The 14,556-nt window shown below is 38.4% G+C and overlaps 1 protein-coding gene across 3 annotated transcripts in view; it reads left to right on the top strand.

Moving 5' to 3' along the window:
* Positions 1–449: 449 nt before the first annotated feature.
* LOC124879976 (tenascin) overlaps positions 450–14,556 on the top strand; it is a 45,831-nt gene continuing 31,724 nt past the window's right edge. For all 3 annotated transcript variants that reach the window (XM_047384850.1, XM_047384851.1, XM_047384849.1), the window contains exons 1-5: positions 450–561; positions 5,103–5,466; positions 6,518–6,575; positions 6,788–6,997; positions 12,693–14,060. In XM_047384850.1, coding sequence (XP_047240806.1) covers positions 5,311–5,466; positions 6,518–6,575; positions 6,788–6,997; positions 12,693–14,060 — 1,792 coding nt within the window. In that variant the 5' untranslated portion in view covers positions 450–561; positions 5,103–5,310. The remainder of the gene's footprint in view (positions 562–5,102; positions 5,467–6,517; positions 6,576–6,787; positions 6,998–12,692; positions 14,061–14,556) is intronic.

Genomic DNA, 14,556 nt, shown 5'->3' with positions numbered 1-14,556 from the left:
CATGTCATAGTTTAGTTTACTTCCTTTCAGACCAAAACAACAGTGAATGCAGCCAAAGGTCTGTTTGTGATGTCAAATGCTGGAGCTGCTCCACTCAGAGTGGAGGAGCAGGTCTGCTGGAGCTGCATCCACAGCGTACAGCGATTAGCAAACAGAGAAAAACAGTGCAGACTGTCTCTATCTGGGAGCGTCCAGCAGCAGGGGATGGAGACTCCTTTAAAGCACATTAAGAATGTCAAGCCCCTTTTAAAAACATCAAAAAATTCAGATGTTTTCCATCACAGATCCTCCGCCCAGCGGGGACCTGTGAAGCACATAGAATGACATCAGAAAGAGAAAGAAAGAGAGGAGAGGAGAGGGAGAATAAATTCTTCAAGTATGAGTAAACTATTGCTCTCCTCTTTCCCTCCTCTTCTTTCTTTCTTTCTTTCCTTCTTTCTTTCTTTCTTTTCTCCTTCTGTCCTTCCCCTCCCCCTGCCAGTCAGTCAGACAGAGAACTTTACAAGAACAAGCAGAGGCTTCTGGACCACGGGGAGTGGAACTTCTCACATCTCTGAGCAGGTAAGATACCTTTCTGTTCTTTCTAATGCAGTTCATTATAAAAAAGGAATTCATGTAATTTACATAAATAGGTAATCTAGGGCAATGTCAAATATGCATGTGATATCAACCTATAGTAAGTTATTGGTTAATTAGCAAAATTATTATTTAAATCAAAGTTTAGTTGATTCTTCCTCAGTTCCTGATTTGATCACTTATGAAAAAGACTCGAAGTAAACTCATTATGGGTTTCTGCGTTCAGAATGAGAACAGTCAGAAACCAGCTACAATAAGAAAATCATAGATTTTAATTGAAATATTTTTAAACAAAAAATGCTGGTTGTAAAAATCCAGTATAACAATAGGACGATCATTAGTGACTCATCAAATAACTGACAAATAATCAGAATACTTTCCATTATCTCGAATCGTATAATCATCTCAACATTATTTCTGCTTATGACTGAAAATATAAAAACTACTGCAGCAATCTGAAGAAATTGTACAATAACCTGGATATAAATAAATGTTTGGTATTGAGCTTTTTCACCTCCTGATAGCAAACCTTATTATAAAAACAGAGAATAAAGACTTTTTGATTGTGAGTTGTTGAGCTGAGAAATACAACTTCATGTTGGGATTTGTGAGTGTTTGCATGGTTTTATGTAGTGTTCATGAGTTTGGTGTGTGGAGGTGTTTTTCCTTCTGCTTCGTGATGGATTTCACAGCAGCTGCATGTCAAGACTTCAGAAACAGTGTTAACCAAACCTCTGACAATGAAACGTGGTGGATCAAACAATTATATCATCCATATTTGGACCAAATTAGCTGTGGGGTATTGACAAGCGTGTTTTTCTTTTTCAAAAAAAATTTATGAGCAACATTAAACGAGATTTAGCAGGTTGGATGGATGGACGAATAGATGAACGGACTGATAGAGCATTCAGTATTCTTTTCTCGCTAATCCTTTCTTATCTCACCACTGAGAAGCAGTTTACTTAGTATTTATGGTCAATGTTAACTTGAGAAAGTAATTCAGATTTCTTCTAGTTTTACACTAAAATATTTTAGAACCACAACATTTTTTGTCAGACAAACATGACCTGAGTAAATACCAAAAGCATTTTCTTGAATGATGCTTTTATTTATTAAGAGAGAAATGCTATTAAAACCAACCTGGCCCAGTAGAAAAGCTAATTGCTTCCCTTGTTAAATTAAAAACGTCAATGACCCTTAAACCATTTCTAAGGGTTTGGAACTCCAGAGAACCCCAGTGAGAGCCATTATCCATGTGTCCAAATGCAGAAGGCATGACACAGTGGTGATTCTTCCCAGGATTGGCTGCCAACCACATTTACTCCAAGAGGGCACCAACAACAGATTCAGATGGTCACAAAAAACAGCCGAACTAACCATGGCTGACAAAAAATAAGACAAAGGGCACAAAGAAACATCTTGATGATCCACAAGAGTTTTGGGAAAATAATCTTTGGACAGACAAGACAAAAGTGCAACTTTTGGAAGGTGTGCACCCCGTTACTTTTGGTGTAAAACTACCAGTGCATTTTAGTAACAGAACTTCTTTCCATCAGTAAACCTTCAGGCCTTTTTTTCTGAGAATAATCTGTCTTGAACCCAGGAAGTGTTCGATATGTCCTAGTTTTTGCAACAACACAATTCAAACGATCAGTCAATCAGATTTTATTTACAAAACATTTAACAAAAATGCTTTGAAAAGGTTGAAAACGCAGGACGAAGCATGCAGGCAACAATGTACAGACACCACAGAATGCTAAACTGGGTCAGTTAATAGTATTAATTGTTAATAACTATAACAGAATGTAAGATAAAATGTAGACCTGAGGAAACACCATTTTGTAATAAGGATGCAGGTGTTAGCAATGTAAAAGCTTACATATTGAAATTTTATAAACATGAAATATGTTCTTAACCATCAGACAAATAAAAAAATCAACTATGATTAAATCAAAGACAGTAGTAAAAACCATAAAAAGATTGTGTCAAGTAAGTGTCAAGCGCTTAAAGACCTTGTGATCATTTTTTGGTTTTATTCGTTTTTCTCTAAAGCGTCAGTTATGTTTGCTTCCTGTTTTCCTTGCATGACCTGTTCCTGAGTTTCTTATGAGTTCTTATATAGGCTAAACTGAGTGGAAAAGCAGATTTAACTCACGACTCTTCCACTGTTGAGGAAAGGGAGTGATAACAGCTGCTGGAAATGCCAAGAACAGAAATTGAAGAAGGTGGTGGGCACCAGCTCACCTAAATCTGACGGTTAAAGATGGAAAATCATAGCCTGCCTCGATGATTGTGTTAACAGTCCAGCTTGCTTCTGGTTCTGTACTGGTGCATCTTTGTTTTCTTGGACACTTTCAGTCTCTTGATACCAGTCAGTCATTGTCTGAATTGGACAACCTGTCCAGCGCTAAATTTCATCCTGCAAGAATTAAATTTAACTGCAGCAGAAACAACAAAAGCCAACAGCTATAAAGGGAAATTCTGGCTAAAACCTTATTGTGAATCCTCTGAATTTACATTCATTTGTAAAATTCCCTTCACATACCTTCTATTATAAAATATGTGTAATAACTTTCCACGGAACACTCTACATGAATAGTTAAAAGATATTAATGACTATGTGTATGTTGTCCACTAATTTGAATTTATTGCTTCACCAGCAGAAAGAATGACGTTACATTTCTGTGAACTCGCAGCAGCTGCTTTCTCCATTCAGAGCTGCTTCTGAACGTGGCTTTGAACAGTCAATATGTCAAATATTAGCTAGCTTTTGTGGTTGACCTCACTGGGGAGACCCAGGGAGTCAAATAATTTAAGGTCTGACTCATATATTAGGATGTGATCAGCTACTGTTTTTGTGTTGTCGGCCATGTCACGGGTAAATTTATGTGGTAGGATTTATTTGCTTTTCGATGAAAGTAGATTGTTCAGGAGTTTAAAGTTGAAACCAGCTTGCCTAAAGGAGAAATGGTTGAAAAAAAACTGTTTTAAAGCCATATAATGAAACTTTTTATCCACCTATACGTCTGATAGGGGTCACAGAGTGGTACCGTTGCTAGCTTTGTTGGCCTACACGAAGAAAGTCCAGGGTTTGGGGTCAGGACTTGGACTCTTTCTGCATGGAGTTTGCATGTTTTTCCTATTTTTCCATCTTTCTCTGGATACTCCTGTTTCCTTCCACAGTCCAAGTATATGCATGTTATGTTTTCTAAATTGCCCTATGGTATGTGTGGTTTGTATGCATGGTTGTCTGTCCAATGTCTCCTTCTGTTGTCCTGTGATAGACAGTACACTTTAGGAGTGGGTACCTCGCCTTTTGCCCAAATACTCCTGTGGATAGGCATCCATCCATCCATCCATCCATCCTAAAGACAAGGTATGGATTTTTTTAAACAAGGATGTCAAAAGGAGAACCCAATTTCACCGTTTGGATACAATTGTTATTTACTTAATTAAATGATGGATTTCTCCACATTAACATGAGCAATTTGAATTGCTTAAATGATCAGTTATGGTTAAAATGTGGCTTTTAGAATATATAAATTCTCAAACTCACTAAAAAGCAGAGACGTTATATCCCACAAAGCAACTCTATCAGCAAGGGGAATAATTTTAGAACATTTTCATTCAGTCCGTCAATGCAAAAACAAACAGTAAATTCACTGGTGCAACTCAGACAGACATTAGAAAAATATGCTCTGATGCATGAAAGGGACAATCCTGTAATTCCTATATTTTCTATCAGATTTACAAACTCTACCTCTCCTTAGAAACCTGCTGCTTCCATGTTCAAATTTGTCATATTTAATTGTTAATTTCCAACAAAGATTACTCATAAGAGTTTATTTGTGTTGTTTCCACTGGATAGAAAGTCCTAATTGGTGAGTCAGACCTAGACTTGTTTCACCAGGATAATAAAAAGAAAACCTGTGAGCTCAACTCTTACCATTTTAAACTTTAAAACGTGATAACCCCTAATTATCTGCTTAATAGTGGAAAATGTAGGCTCTCACAAAGACAAAAACTAAGAAATCAATTCTTATCATTTTCAGTTTTTTTTTTTTAAATTTATGAGAGGGCAAAGCTTCACTTACTGCAATGCAAAGATTTGTAATTTTACTAAAACGTTTTCAAATTATAGTAAATATATTTGCTCAGATTTTTAAAGTTTACACATGTAATTTAGTATAGTTGGTCATTTTAAATGTAGGGGCATTTGTCATCAAATTCTGTAAATAAAGAATGTAAATTTACACAAATGACCAACAGCTGTGCATTAAATCAGCCTAAAATGCCAGGCTTCCGTCTGCTCTATCCCACATGTGTGTGTAAACCAGGTTTAGGGTAACAGATACTCTTTCAGACAAATTTACTATTTCCACGGGGTTCATTGGCCGACATGCAACACTGACAGGCTCATAAACAGCTAATGGTCCCCATTTGTGCTACTTATATCCAAGTAAAGTCTGCTGAGCTAACGTGAAATTTAAGGTGAGGTTTAATGTGGGATTGTGGTTCTCTTCCAGGTGGAAAGTTCTTGGAGTAGGGAAAAGACGTCATCATCTATGAAGAGTCTGACTAAAACACAGTGACAGCAGCCGAGACATCCCTGTCCTGCAGACAATGAAAGTCTGAAAGAGTTTGAGAAATAAGGTCAAGATCAATCAAAGAGTCCAGCTTTCCTGAACTGTCCAACAGCTTTTCCTTTCCCTTTTCCTCCCACCAACCTTTGGAATGGATTCTGGTCTGTTCCCAGTAATGCTTCCCCTCTTCCCCTCCTTCATCATTATTCTCCTGGCTGGACCTGCCATCCTCACCCCATCAACCTCCAGGGAGTTACAGGTCAGAGGTCAAATGACACGAAAGGATACTGAACAGGACTCCATCAAGGTGACTTGACTTACTTTTTGCCAACATATCAATGATCATTGAAAAGCTCAAAAGTGATTCAATTAACATTTTAGGATGAACTGAGTTTCTGGCCAAACCAGAAATCATTCACTTTGGACTTTAATGTGAAATGCATTGACAGAGTGGATTGAAATTAGCAGGAATTCTTACCCGTTAATCCAGCAGTCCATTATAAATCCATTTATTAAATTTCCTGTAATATCTCTGATCAAATTCTATGACCAACTAATATAAAAAATTGGCATTCATGTACTGATCAACCCACCAATTTTCACCAGCTTTCTCTCAAGTGTTTTGTATATTACTGACTTTATATTTTAATAACTGAAGCTACCAGACTCCTTCACACCACTCACAGGGCCTAAATATGCTGCCACCATGATAAGAGACCACCATGATCTCACTACAGATGTTTTGTGATTGCATCATGTATTACAGGGACTGTACTTAATTTTTACCAGATGAACTCTTCAAAACCCTGAAAAGAAAATCTATATTCAGGATGACTTTTAATGTTGTGGTGTAAGTCCCTCAGTGCTGCGCCTTCAATTACAAAACACAAAGCACAGCATGGGTAGTACATTAATGTGCACCAGGTTTAATACAGACTTATTAGTGCTGCAGTTCTGCGGTTTGGTAGCAGTGTTGTGCCATAATTACCTGTGATGTGTAGATAAACTCAGGCAGATGAAGAAATTGTCCTCCAAAACACAGATGACCTTTTGTCTTTTAGATCAAAATGCTAAGGCTTGCTTCTTTAAACGAGAGAATGTAATGCACATTTGGGACATTAACTTTAAGGGCATCTAAATACATCAGAGAGAGATGAATTGAAGACAAGACGTGCAAACAAAAACACGAATCCAAAAAGGATGATGTCTTAATTATAATTGGGATTTTTTTTTATTTCCAGCCATGACTGATGATGCAACAAATTCTTACCATAAACATAAATTAAATATGTCCAGCTATTGGTGGGACTCCATAAACAAAGTGTAATGTCTTGCTTTCTCTGTTCCTGTTGTTGCAGGTAGTGATCTCAGAGGGATGTTCCTCTCAGGGGGATTCATCTGATGTGAGCCAAGGAGGTATACATATTGATTTGGCAAAACGCATGAATATACTTTTTGTTTTATCGCTATGACAACAGTGGAGATATAACTTGAGGAAGAAGAGATTTTTTTTCATTTCATCTCCATCACAACCATGATTATGAGCTCCATCATCATGAGTTTTTTTTTGTTTTGTTTGTTTTTTCCTTGTGACAGTGATGTTTATGGTGCCAACATTTTGTCTTTAGGTAAAGAAATTAATCTGGCTCCTGGCTCGCCTCTGGTGCTGACACATAAGATCAAACTGGTTCCATCAGGGTCAGGATCTGGGTCTTGTGGGTGTGATGCAGACTTTGCTGCCCTGCGGGAGCGGTTGGAAAGTCTGGAGCAGGAGGTGTCTGACCTTCGAGGGAAGTGCAGAGAAACAGGAGGAAGCTGCTGCACCTCTGAGAGCAAAGGTAATGTTGGGTTAATGTTGTTTTTGAAGACAAGATTCAAGCTTTAATTCTAACTTTCAGTCAGACTTTCTATTAAAGAGAAAAGTATTTGGTTAGGCATTGTTTTGTGATTAAAATAACAAAGAATGTGTTTAAAGTTTAACATAAACTTTATGTTCATAAGATCTATAAATCCCATAGGCAAACTTGTAAATCTTAATGTCAGTGTGTGAACGTGCGTATGAATGGGTGGATGACTGATTGTAGTGTAAAGCGCTTTGGGGTCTCTGGGGACTTGATAAAGCGCTATACAAGTGCAGGCCTTTTACCAGTTATCCATTTAGAAGGGATAATGACCTGCTGAAAACTTAATTCTATATGGATTTTTTGGATGTTGATAGAAAAGCTCCTTACACATAATACTAACATTAGTACCTCAGCTACATAAACATATTAAATGAGTTGCCACAGTAGATTTATGATCACTTTCAATAAATACAGCAGGGTTTCAGTTGCTCTTTGTCCGATCCTCAGAGTATGGCGTGTTCTCTTACATCAATAATTTGTGTTTCTTTAGTTTTTTGACATTTTTGGCATGTTGCACACCATTAGCTCCCAACAACAAGTTATGTCAGTTGCACAGTTGCACCCCAAACACATTTTTAAATTGCATGTCTGGTCAATCGGAAGCAGCAGCCCATGGTCCCCTCTACAAGCACTGTAAGAAAATATGGATGTGCGCCACAGCTAATTAATGATGCTCAAGTGTGGGTCTAATCAGAAGTTATAAATTATAAATTAAAAGGCAATTTTACAGTTTTTTTTATCCGTGTTTTTTCAAATAATCTGAGCTACATTTGATCAAGTTGGGTTCTCTATAAGACTTCTTTTGCTAAGCACAAGATATAAAAAAATGTTTTTAGTTGAATGTTTTTCTAATATTTTAGACAAAAATGGTGTATTTGGTCATATGTGGGGACAGGGGTATAGAAGGAGGTGTTAATGCAAGACTCACCACTGACTTTGCCTAACTTTTCAAGTTTAGATTTTTGGAAATACTGTGGTGGAACATTTGAAACCTGTTGTGGCCTTGTTTATAAAATTCATGAAACTAGGGGTTTGCACTAAGTCTGAATATTATTGGGAAGAATGTACTTTATTTTATTTCAACAAAGGCAGAAACATTTACCAAATAGAGCATATCTGCCTGACTTTCAGACCTGGAGCTTAGTGTGTGAACTTTTAACTTTTCTTTTAAAGTAGATGTATCATGGTTTCCATCTATTATTATACAGGTCCTTCTCAAAATATTAGCATATTGTGATAAAGTTCATTATTTTCCATAATGTCATGATGAAAATTTTACATTCATATATTTTAGATTCATTGCACACTAACTGAAATATTTCAGGTCTTTTATTGTCTTAATACGGATGATTTTGGCATACAGCTCATGAAAACCCAAAATTCCTATCTCACAAAATTAGCATATCATTAAAAGGGTCTCTAAACGAGCTATGAACCTAATCATCTGAATCAATGAGTTAACTCTAAACACCTGCAAAAGATTCCTGAGGCCTTTAAAACTCCCAGCCTGGTTCATCACTCAAAACCCCAATCATGGGTAAGACTGCAGACCTGACTGCTGTCCAGGAGGCCACTATTGACACCCTCAAGCAAGAGGGTAAGACACAGAAAGACATTTCTGAACGAGTAGGCTGTTCCCAGAGTGCTGTATCAAGGCACCTCAGTGGGAAGTCTGTGGGAAGGAAAAAGTGTGGCAGAAAACGCTGCACAACGAGAAGAGGTGACCGGACCCTGAGGAAGATTGTGGAGAAGGGCCGATTCCAGACCTTGGGGGACCTGCGGAAGCAGTGGACTGAGTCTGAGTAGAAACATCCAGAGCCACCGTGCACAGGCGTGTGCAGGAAATGGGCTACAGGTGCCGCATTCCCCAGGTCAAGCCACTTCTGAACCAGAAACAGCGGCAGAAGCGCCTGACCTGGGCTACAGAGAAGCAGCACTGGACTGTTGCTCAGTGGTCCAAAGTACTTTTTTCGGATGAAAGCAAATTCCGCATGTCATTCGGAAATCAAGGTGCCAGAGTCTGGAGAAGAGAAGAGTGGGGAGAAGGAAATGCCAAAATGCCAGAAGTCCAGTGTCAAGTACCCACAGTCAGTGATGGTCTGGGGTGCCGTGTCAGCTGCTGGTGTTGGTCTACTGTGTTTTATCAAGGGCAGGGTCAATGCAGCTAGCTATCAGGAGATTTTGGAGCACTTCATGCTTCTATCTGCTGAAAAGCTTTATGGAGATGAAGATTTCATTTTTCAGCACGACCTGGCACCTGCTCACAGTGCCAAAACCACTGGTAAATGGTTTACTGACCATGGTATCACTGTGCTCAATTGGCCTGCCAACTCTCCTGACCTGAACCCCATAGAGAATCTGTGGGATATTGTGAAGAGAACGTTGAGAGACTCAAGACCCAACACTCTGGATGAGCTAAAGGCCGCTATCGAAGCATCCTGGGCCTCCATAAGACCTCAGCAGTGCCACAGGCTGATTGCCTCCATGCCACGCCGCATAGAAGCAGTCATTTCTGCAAAAGGATTCCTGACCAAGTATTGAGTGCATAACTGTACATGATTATTTGAAGGTTGACGTTTTTTGTATTAAAAACACTTTTTTTTTATTGGTCGGATGAAATATGCTAATTTTGTGAGATAGGAATTTTGGGTTTTCATGAGCTGTATGCCACAATCATCCGTATTAAGACAATAAAAGACCTGAAATATTTCAGTTAGTGTGCAATGAATCTAAAATATATGAATGTTAAATTTTCATCATTACATTATGGAAAATAATGAACTTTATCACAATATGCTAATATTTTGAGAAGGACCTGTATATATATGTCAGTAGTTTCTAACAAGTATGTTGAGCTTGACCTCTCAAAAGGTTTAAATTAATAGTTTATAATATATAAAGACTGAGAACTCAATAATTTATTAGACAGGCAACTGTTTTTAAAATTCTTTTGAAAAGTTGTATGGTCGGAAGTTACGAAATACCTTTTTCCTCTTGACTTATTTTTTAACTAAAGACAAATCACAACAGGTAACAAAAAAGAAAATCATTGATTAAGTATTATCTCAAAGATAGAGCTCTTTTATGCTTCAATTATCTTCAATAGAAAAGCACCTGACAAGAAAAGGGCCACTTGATAAAGGAAACTGTCTAGTCAACAACACTATGCCAGCGACAGTCTGCTGTTGCTACATGATCGTCCAAGAGGAACGAATGCTACAAGTCAGGGACTTGATAGAAAACCTTTTTAACCAATTTGAATAATAAACTGAACTTGAATGCATTGTTGCATAACTAGGAATGTATGTAACTGACATAGAATCTGTCAGTATGATTTGATTGAACTGACCTATTTTTTTCTAAAGTGCCTTGACATGACATGTGCTGTGAATTGGTGCTATGTATTAGAAACATAATAAGTAACATTCTAGTAACATCTAGTAACAAAGTGTGTTTTTTTTTTTTAACTAACACACCAACAACACTAGAACAATGTGGTATAACGTTATATTAAAATACTGTGCAGTCTGTTACACAAGTTAAAAAAAGGCTTAGTGTATACTCCTGAGAAGCTAAAATAGTTTTTAATTTTCACACAGCTATTACATTTAACAGTGTCTGATAAAATGAACAATATAAGGAGAGGGTTGTGAGTTTGACCCTGCATACTGGGTTATGATCTCAAACTAAAAAATGGGTGAAAGTATGCATCCAAAGTTAAGGATACCAAAATAATCATTATTTTCTATCCATTTCTTTTATTTAAATGGTGGAATATTTTTTATAGTAAAGGTAAAATCGACCTTAAACATCTACAGCTGAACTTATGGCCAAATTTATGCTATAACATGTGACTGATCACATAATAAACTGCCAAGCTATGATCTAATACAGCTCGGTTTATTACTTACTTTGCTTGATTTTCTCTTTGAAGGTAAAAACATTTAGTTGGATTATAGTTTAGGTTTGAGTTACTCGTCAAGAAAAGGATGTAAGTAAATGTACTGTGAGGTTATGGAAACACAAGCGGATATGTGACTGTTTGTTTGTGTGTGTGTGTGTGTGTGTGTTACTACTCAGTTCTTTGCCCACTGTGATCTCAGTCTCTTCTCCCGCCTGTGGAGTCCCTCCACCCTCAGTTTCATGAGCAGACGCTCATACATAAGGGACTCATCACACCAAACAAGGGTACAGCCTAATTGGAGAAGATTAGACCTCCACCCTGACAAGAAAAGTCCTAAAGAAGGAGATCAAATTGTTACATTTTACTCACTCATGACACATTTTACCTAATCTTCATCCAAACACCAAAGTGACCCTACATATTGAGCTGCATTGAGCTGCATATTAACGTATTAACAGCTTTGGTCAGTTGGTGAGGGAAGACTTAAATAAAAATGAAAATCAACATGGGTCTTTATGTTTCATACATGTAAGAAAGTATTTTAATAATTTACATTACAGTTTGACATCTGAAATATAATCGTTTACTTACAGCACATTTATTGGCACTTCTGATAAAAATTTGTAAAAAGCCTTAAAATACATCCATCCTTTTTGCAGTGTCTTCATCTTATACAACATTTAATAAAGGGCATTCCATGGATCAGTGTTAGAGTACGTGCACCGTATATAGGGGCTAGGTTCCTCAATGCAGCTGTCCTGGGTTCAGGCCATTTACTGCATGTCTTTCCCTACTCTGCAATTCTTCCTGTGAAGCAACTGATAAAAGTGTTTAAAAAGAAAAATGAATAATATGCATGCTTTAATACAGAGATAAAAAAAAAATTCCCCCATTGACAAATATACAGTATATCTATTTTTTTTTTAAATCCTTAGTGCAACTCTTAGTGGATCCATGTATTCCTGTAAAAGCGGTTTGAAAGCTTTAATATTTACCTTTTATTTGTTGAGTTGTCAGAGTCTTTAGGAAGTTTTAATTGGTAAATCATGACTTCTGTTTTCTGTGTGGTGCAATACTGACACAGAGGCCAATAACTCATAGTCACTCTTAAAGATGAGAAAGACAACAAAACATGCCATTCAAGTAAGGACATTTTTATAAGTCATTAAATGGCTACAAGAAAATTGCTACTTAATAAATTGTGTCACAATTTAGAGTCAAAGTAAGACGTTTAACTGGAGCTATGACAAAAAATACAGGATGAGGACCCATGCTTAACTTGCTACCATGTGTGTTGTGATTTCAGCCTATTGAAATGTAACAAGGACTGAAAACCGTCCATCTCAAATTGATGTCTACTTGTTCAATATTGACTATGACCTTCCTGAACTTGGTAGATCGTTAGATTTTCATTTCCTGTTTAAGACCAACAGTCAAGCTGTAGCTGGCCTAATTACATGTTGACTTGAGTCCTTACCATTCTCCCAAGAACTTTTGATATGTCGTCTATTAGATCAACTGATCTTGTTATTTAAGGTAAATTACATTTTTAAGGTACTGCAACAGGATTGGGTATCTCCCCCTGGCAAGATGTCTACAGTGTAGTTGCATACATACACAAGAAATAAAATAACATTTAAATGCATATTGTTGCATTTGTAAACTTGACTCTTCATTCAACCAAGCTAACAGAAACTGTTGTTTGTATCTCTCCCTCTTCTTTAGGTTCTGGCTGCTCTATAAAACCAGAAAACGAGGAATGTCCCAATGAGTGCAGTGATCAGGGTCGTTGTGTGGATGGCAAGTGCGTTTGCTTCCCGGGCTACAGCGGGCCGGACTGCAGTGAGTCTGGCTGTCCTGGGAACTGCAACGACCACGGGAGGTGTGTGAACGGAGAATGTGTGTGCAATCCTGGTTTCTCTGGTCCCAACTGCTCCCAGAAAGCCTGTCCTGACAACTGCACCAATCGTGGGAGGTGCGTGAACGGAGAATGTGTGTGCAATCCTGTTTTCTCTGGTCCCGACTGCTCCCAGAAAGCCTGTCCTGACAACTGTACCAATCGTGGGAGGTGTGTGAACGGAGAATGTGTGTGCAATCCTGGTTTCTCTGGTCCCGACTGCTCCCAGAAAGCCTGTCCAGACAACTGCACCAATCGTGGGATGTGTGTAAACGGCAGGTGTGTATGCAACACTGGATTCACTGGTCCGAGCTGTTCAGAAGAATCTTGTCCCAGAAACTGCAACAGAAGGGGGCACTGTGTTAATGGGCAGTGTGCATGTAATACTGGATTCACAGGTCCAGACTGTTCTAAAAAGACCTGTCCTGATAAATGCAACAACCGTGGCAGATGTGTTAATGGTAAATGTGTTTGTGACAACGGCTTCACTGGTGCTGACTGCTCTGAGATCACCTGTCCTGGGAACTGCAACAACAGGGGGCGATGTGTAAATGGACAGTGTGTTTGTGATGATGGTTTCACTGGCAAGGATTGTCTGGAAAAAGCATGCCCTAATGACTGCAACAACCGTGGGAGATGTGTAGATGGAAATTGTGTCTGTGAGAATCGCTTCACTGGTACTGACTGCTCAGAGATCATCTGTCCGGGAAACTGCAACAACGAGGGGCAATGCATCAATGGACAGTGTGTTTGTGATGATGGTTTCACTGGTGTAGATTGCTCTGAAAAAACTTGTCCAAAAAACTGCAGCAATCATGGAAGATGTGTTAACGGCCAATGTGTCTGTGAGAGCAACTTTAGCGGTGATGACTGTTCTGGATATGCCTGCCCTGAGAACTGCAACAACAGGGGGCACTGCATTAATGGACAATGTGTTTGTAATGAGAAATTCACTGGTGCAGACTGCTCTGAACAAGCTTGTCCCAACAACTGCAACAACCATGGGAAATGTGTGAATGGGAAGTGCATTTGCGATGTTGGGTTCACTAGATTGGACTGTGCTACCAGAGTCTGTCCCAATGACTGCAGCAACAAAGGACGATGTATCAACGGAAAGTGTGTTTGCCGGCGAGGATTTACTGAACCAGACTGCAGCCAGTGTAAAGAGGGAATGACTGGACCAAACTGTAATATTGGTGAGTCAGAGCCACAGTTATATGTATGTATGTATGTGTGTGTGTGTGTGTGTGTGTGTGTGTGTGTGTGTATATGTGTATATGTGTATATATATGTATATGTACATGTGTATATGTATATGTGTATATATATATACAGTACAGACCAAAAGTTTGGACACACCTTCTCATTCAAAGAGTTTTCTTTATTTTCCTGACTATTAATATTGTAGCTTCACACTGAAGGCATCAAAACTATGAATTATCACATGTGGAATTATATACTGAACAAAAAAGTGTGAAACAACTGAAAATATGTCTTATATTCTAGGTTCTTCAAAGTAGCCACCTTTTGCTTTGATTACTGCTCCGCACACTCCTGAAATGGTTTTCCAACAGTCTTGAAAGAGTTCCCAGAGATGCTTAGAACTTGTTGGCCCTTTTGCCTTCACTCTGCGGTCCAGCTCACCCCATACCATCTCGATTGGGTTCAGGTCCGGTGACTGTGGAGGCCAGG

This window comes from Girardinichthys multiradiatus, chromosome 13, assembly GCF_021462225.1.
Source record: "Girardinichthys multiradiatus isolate DD_20200921_A chromosome 13, DD_fGirMul_XY1, whole genome shotgun sequence".
In the NCBI taxonomy this organism is placed as follows: domain Eukaryota; kingdom Metazoa; phylum Chordata; class Actinopteri; order Cyprinodontiformes; family Goodeidae; genus Girardinichthys; species Girardinichthys multiradiatus.
This window is presented reverse-complemented; position numbering and strand designations above follow the sequence as displayed.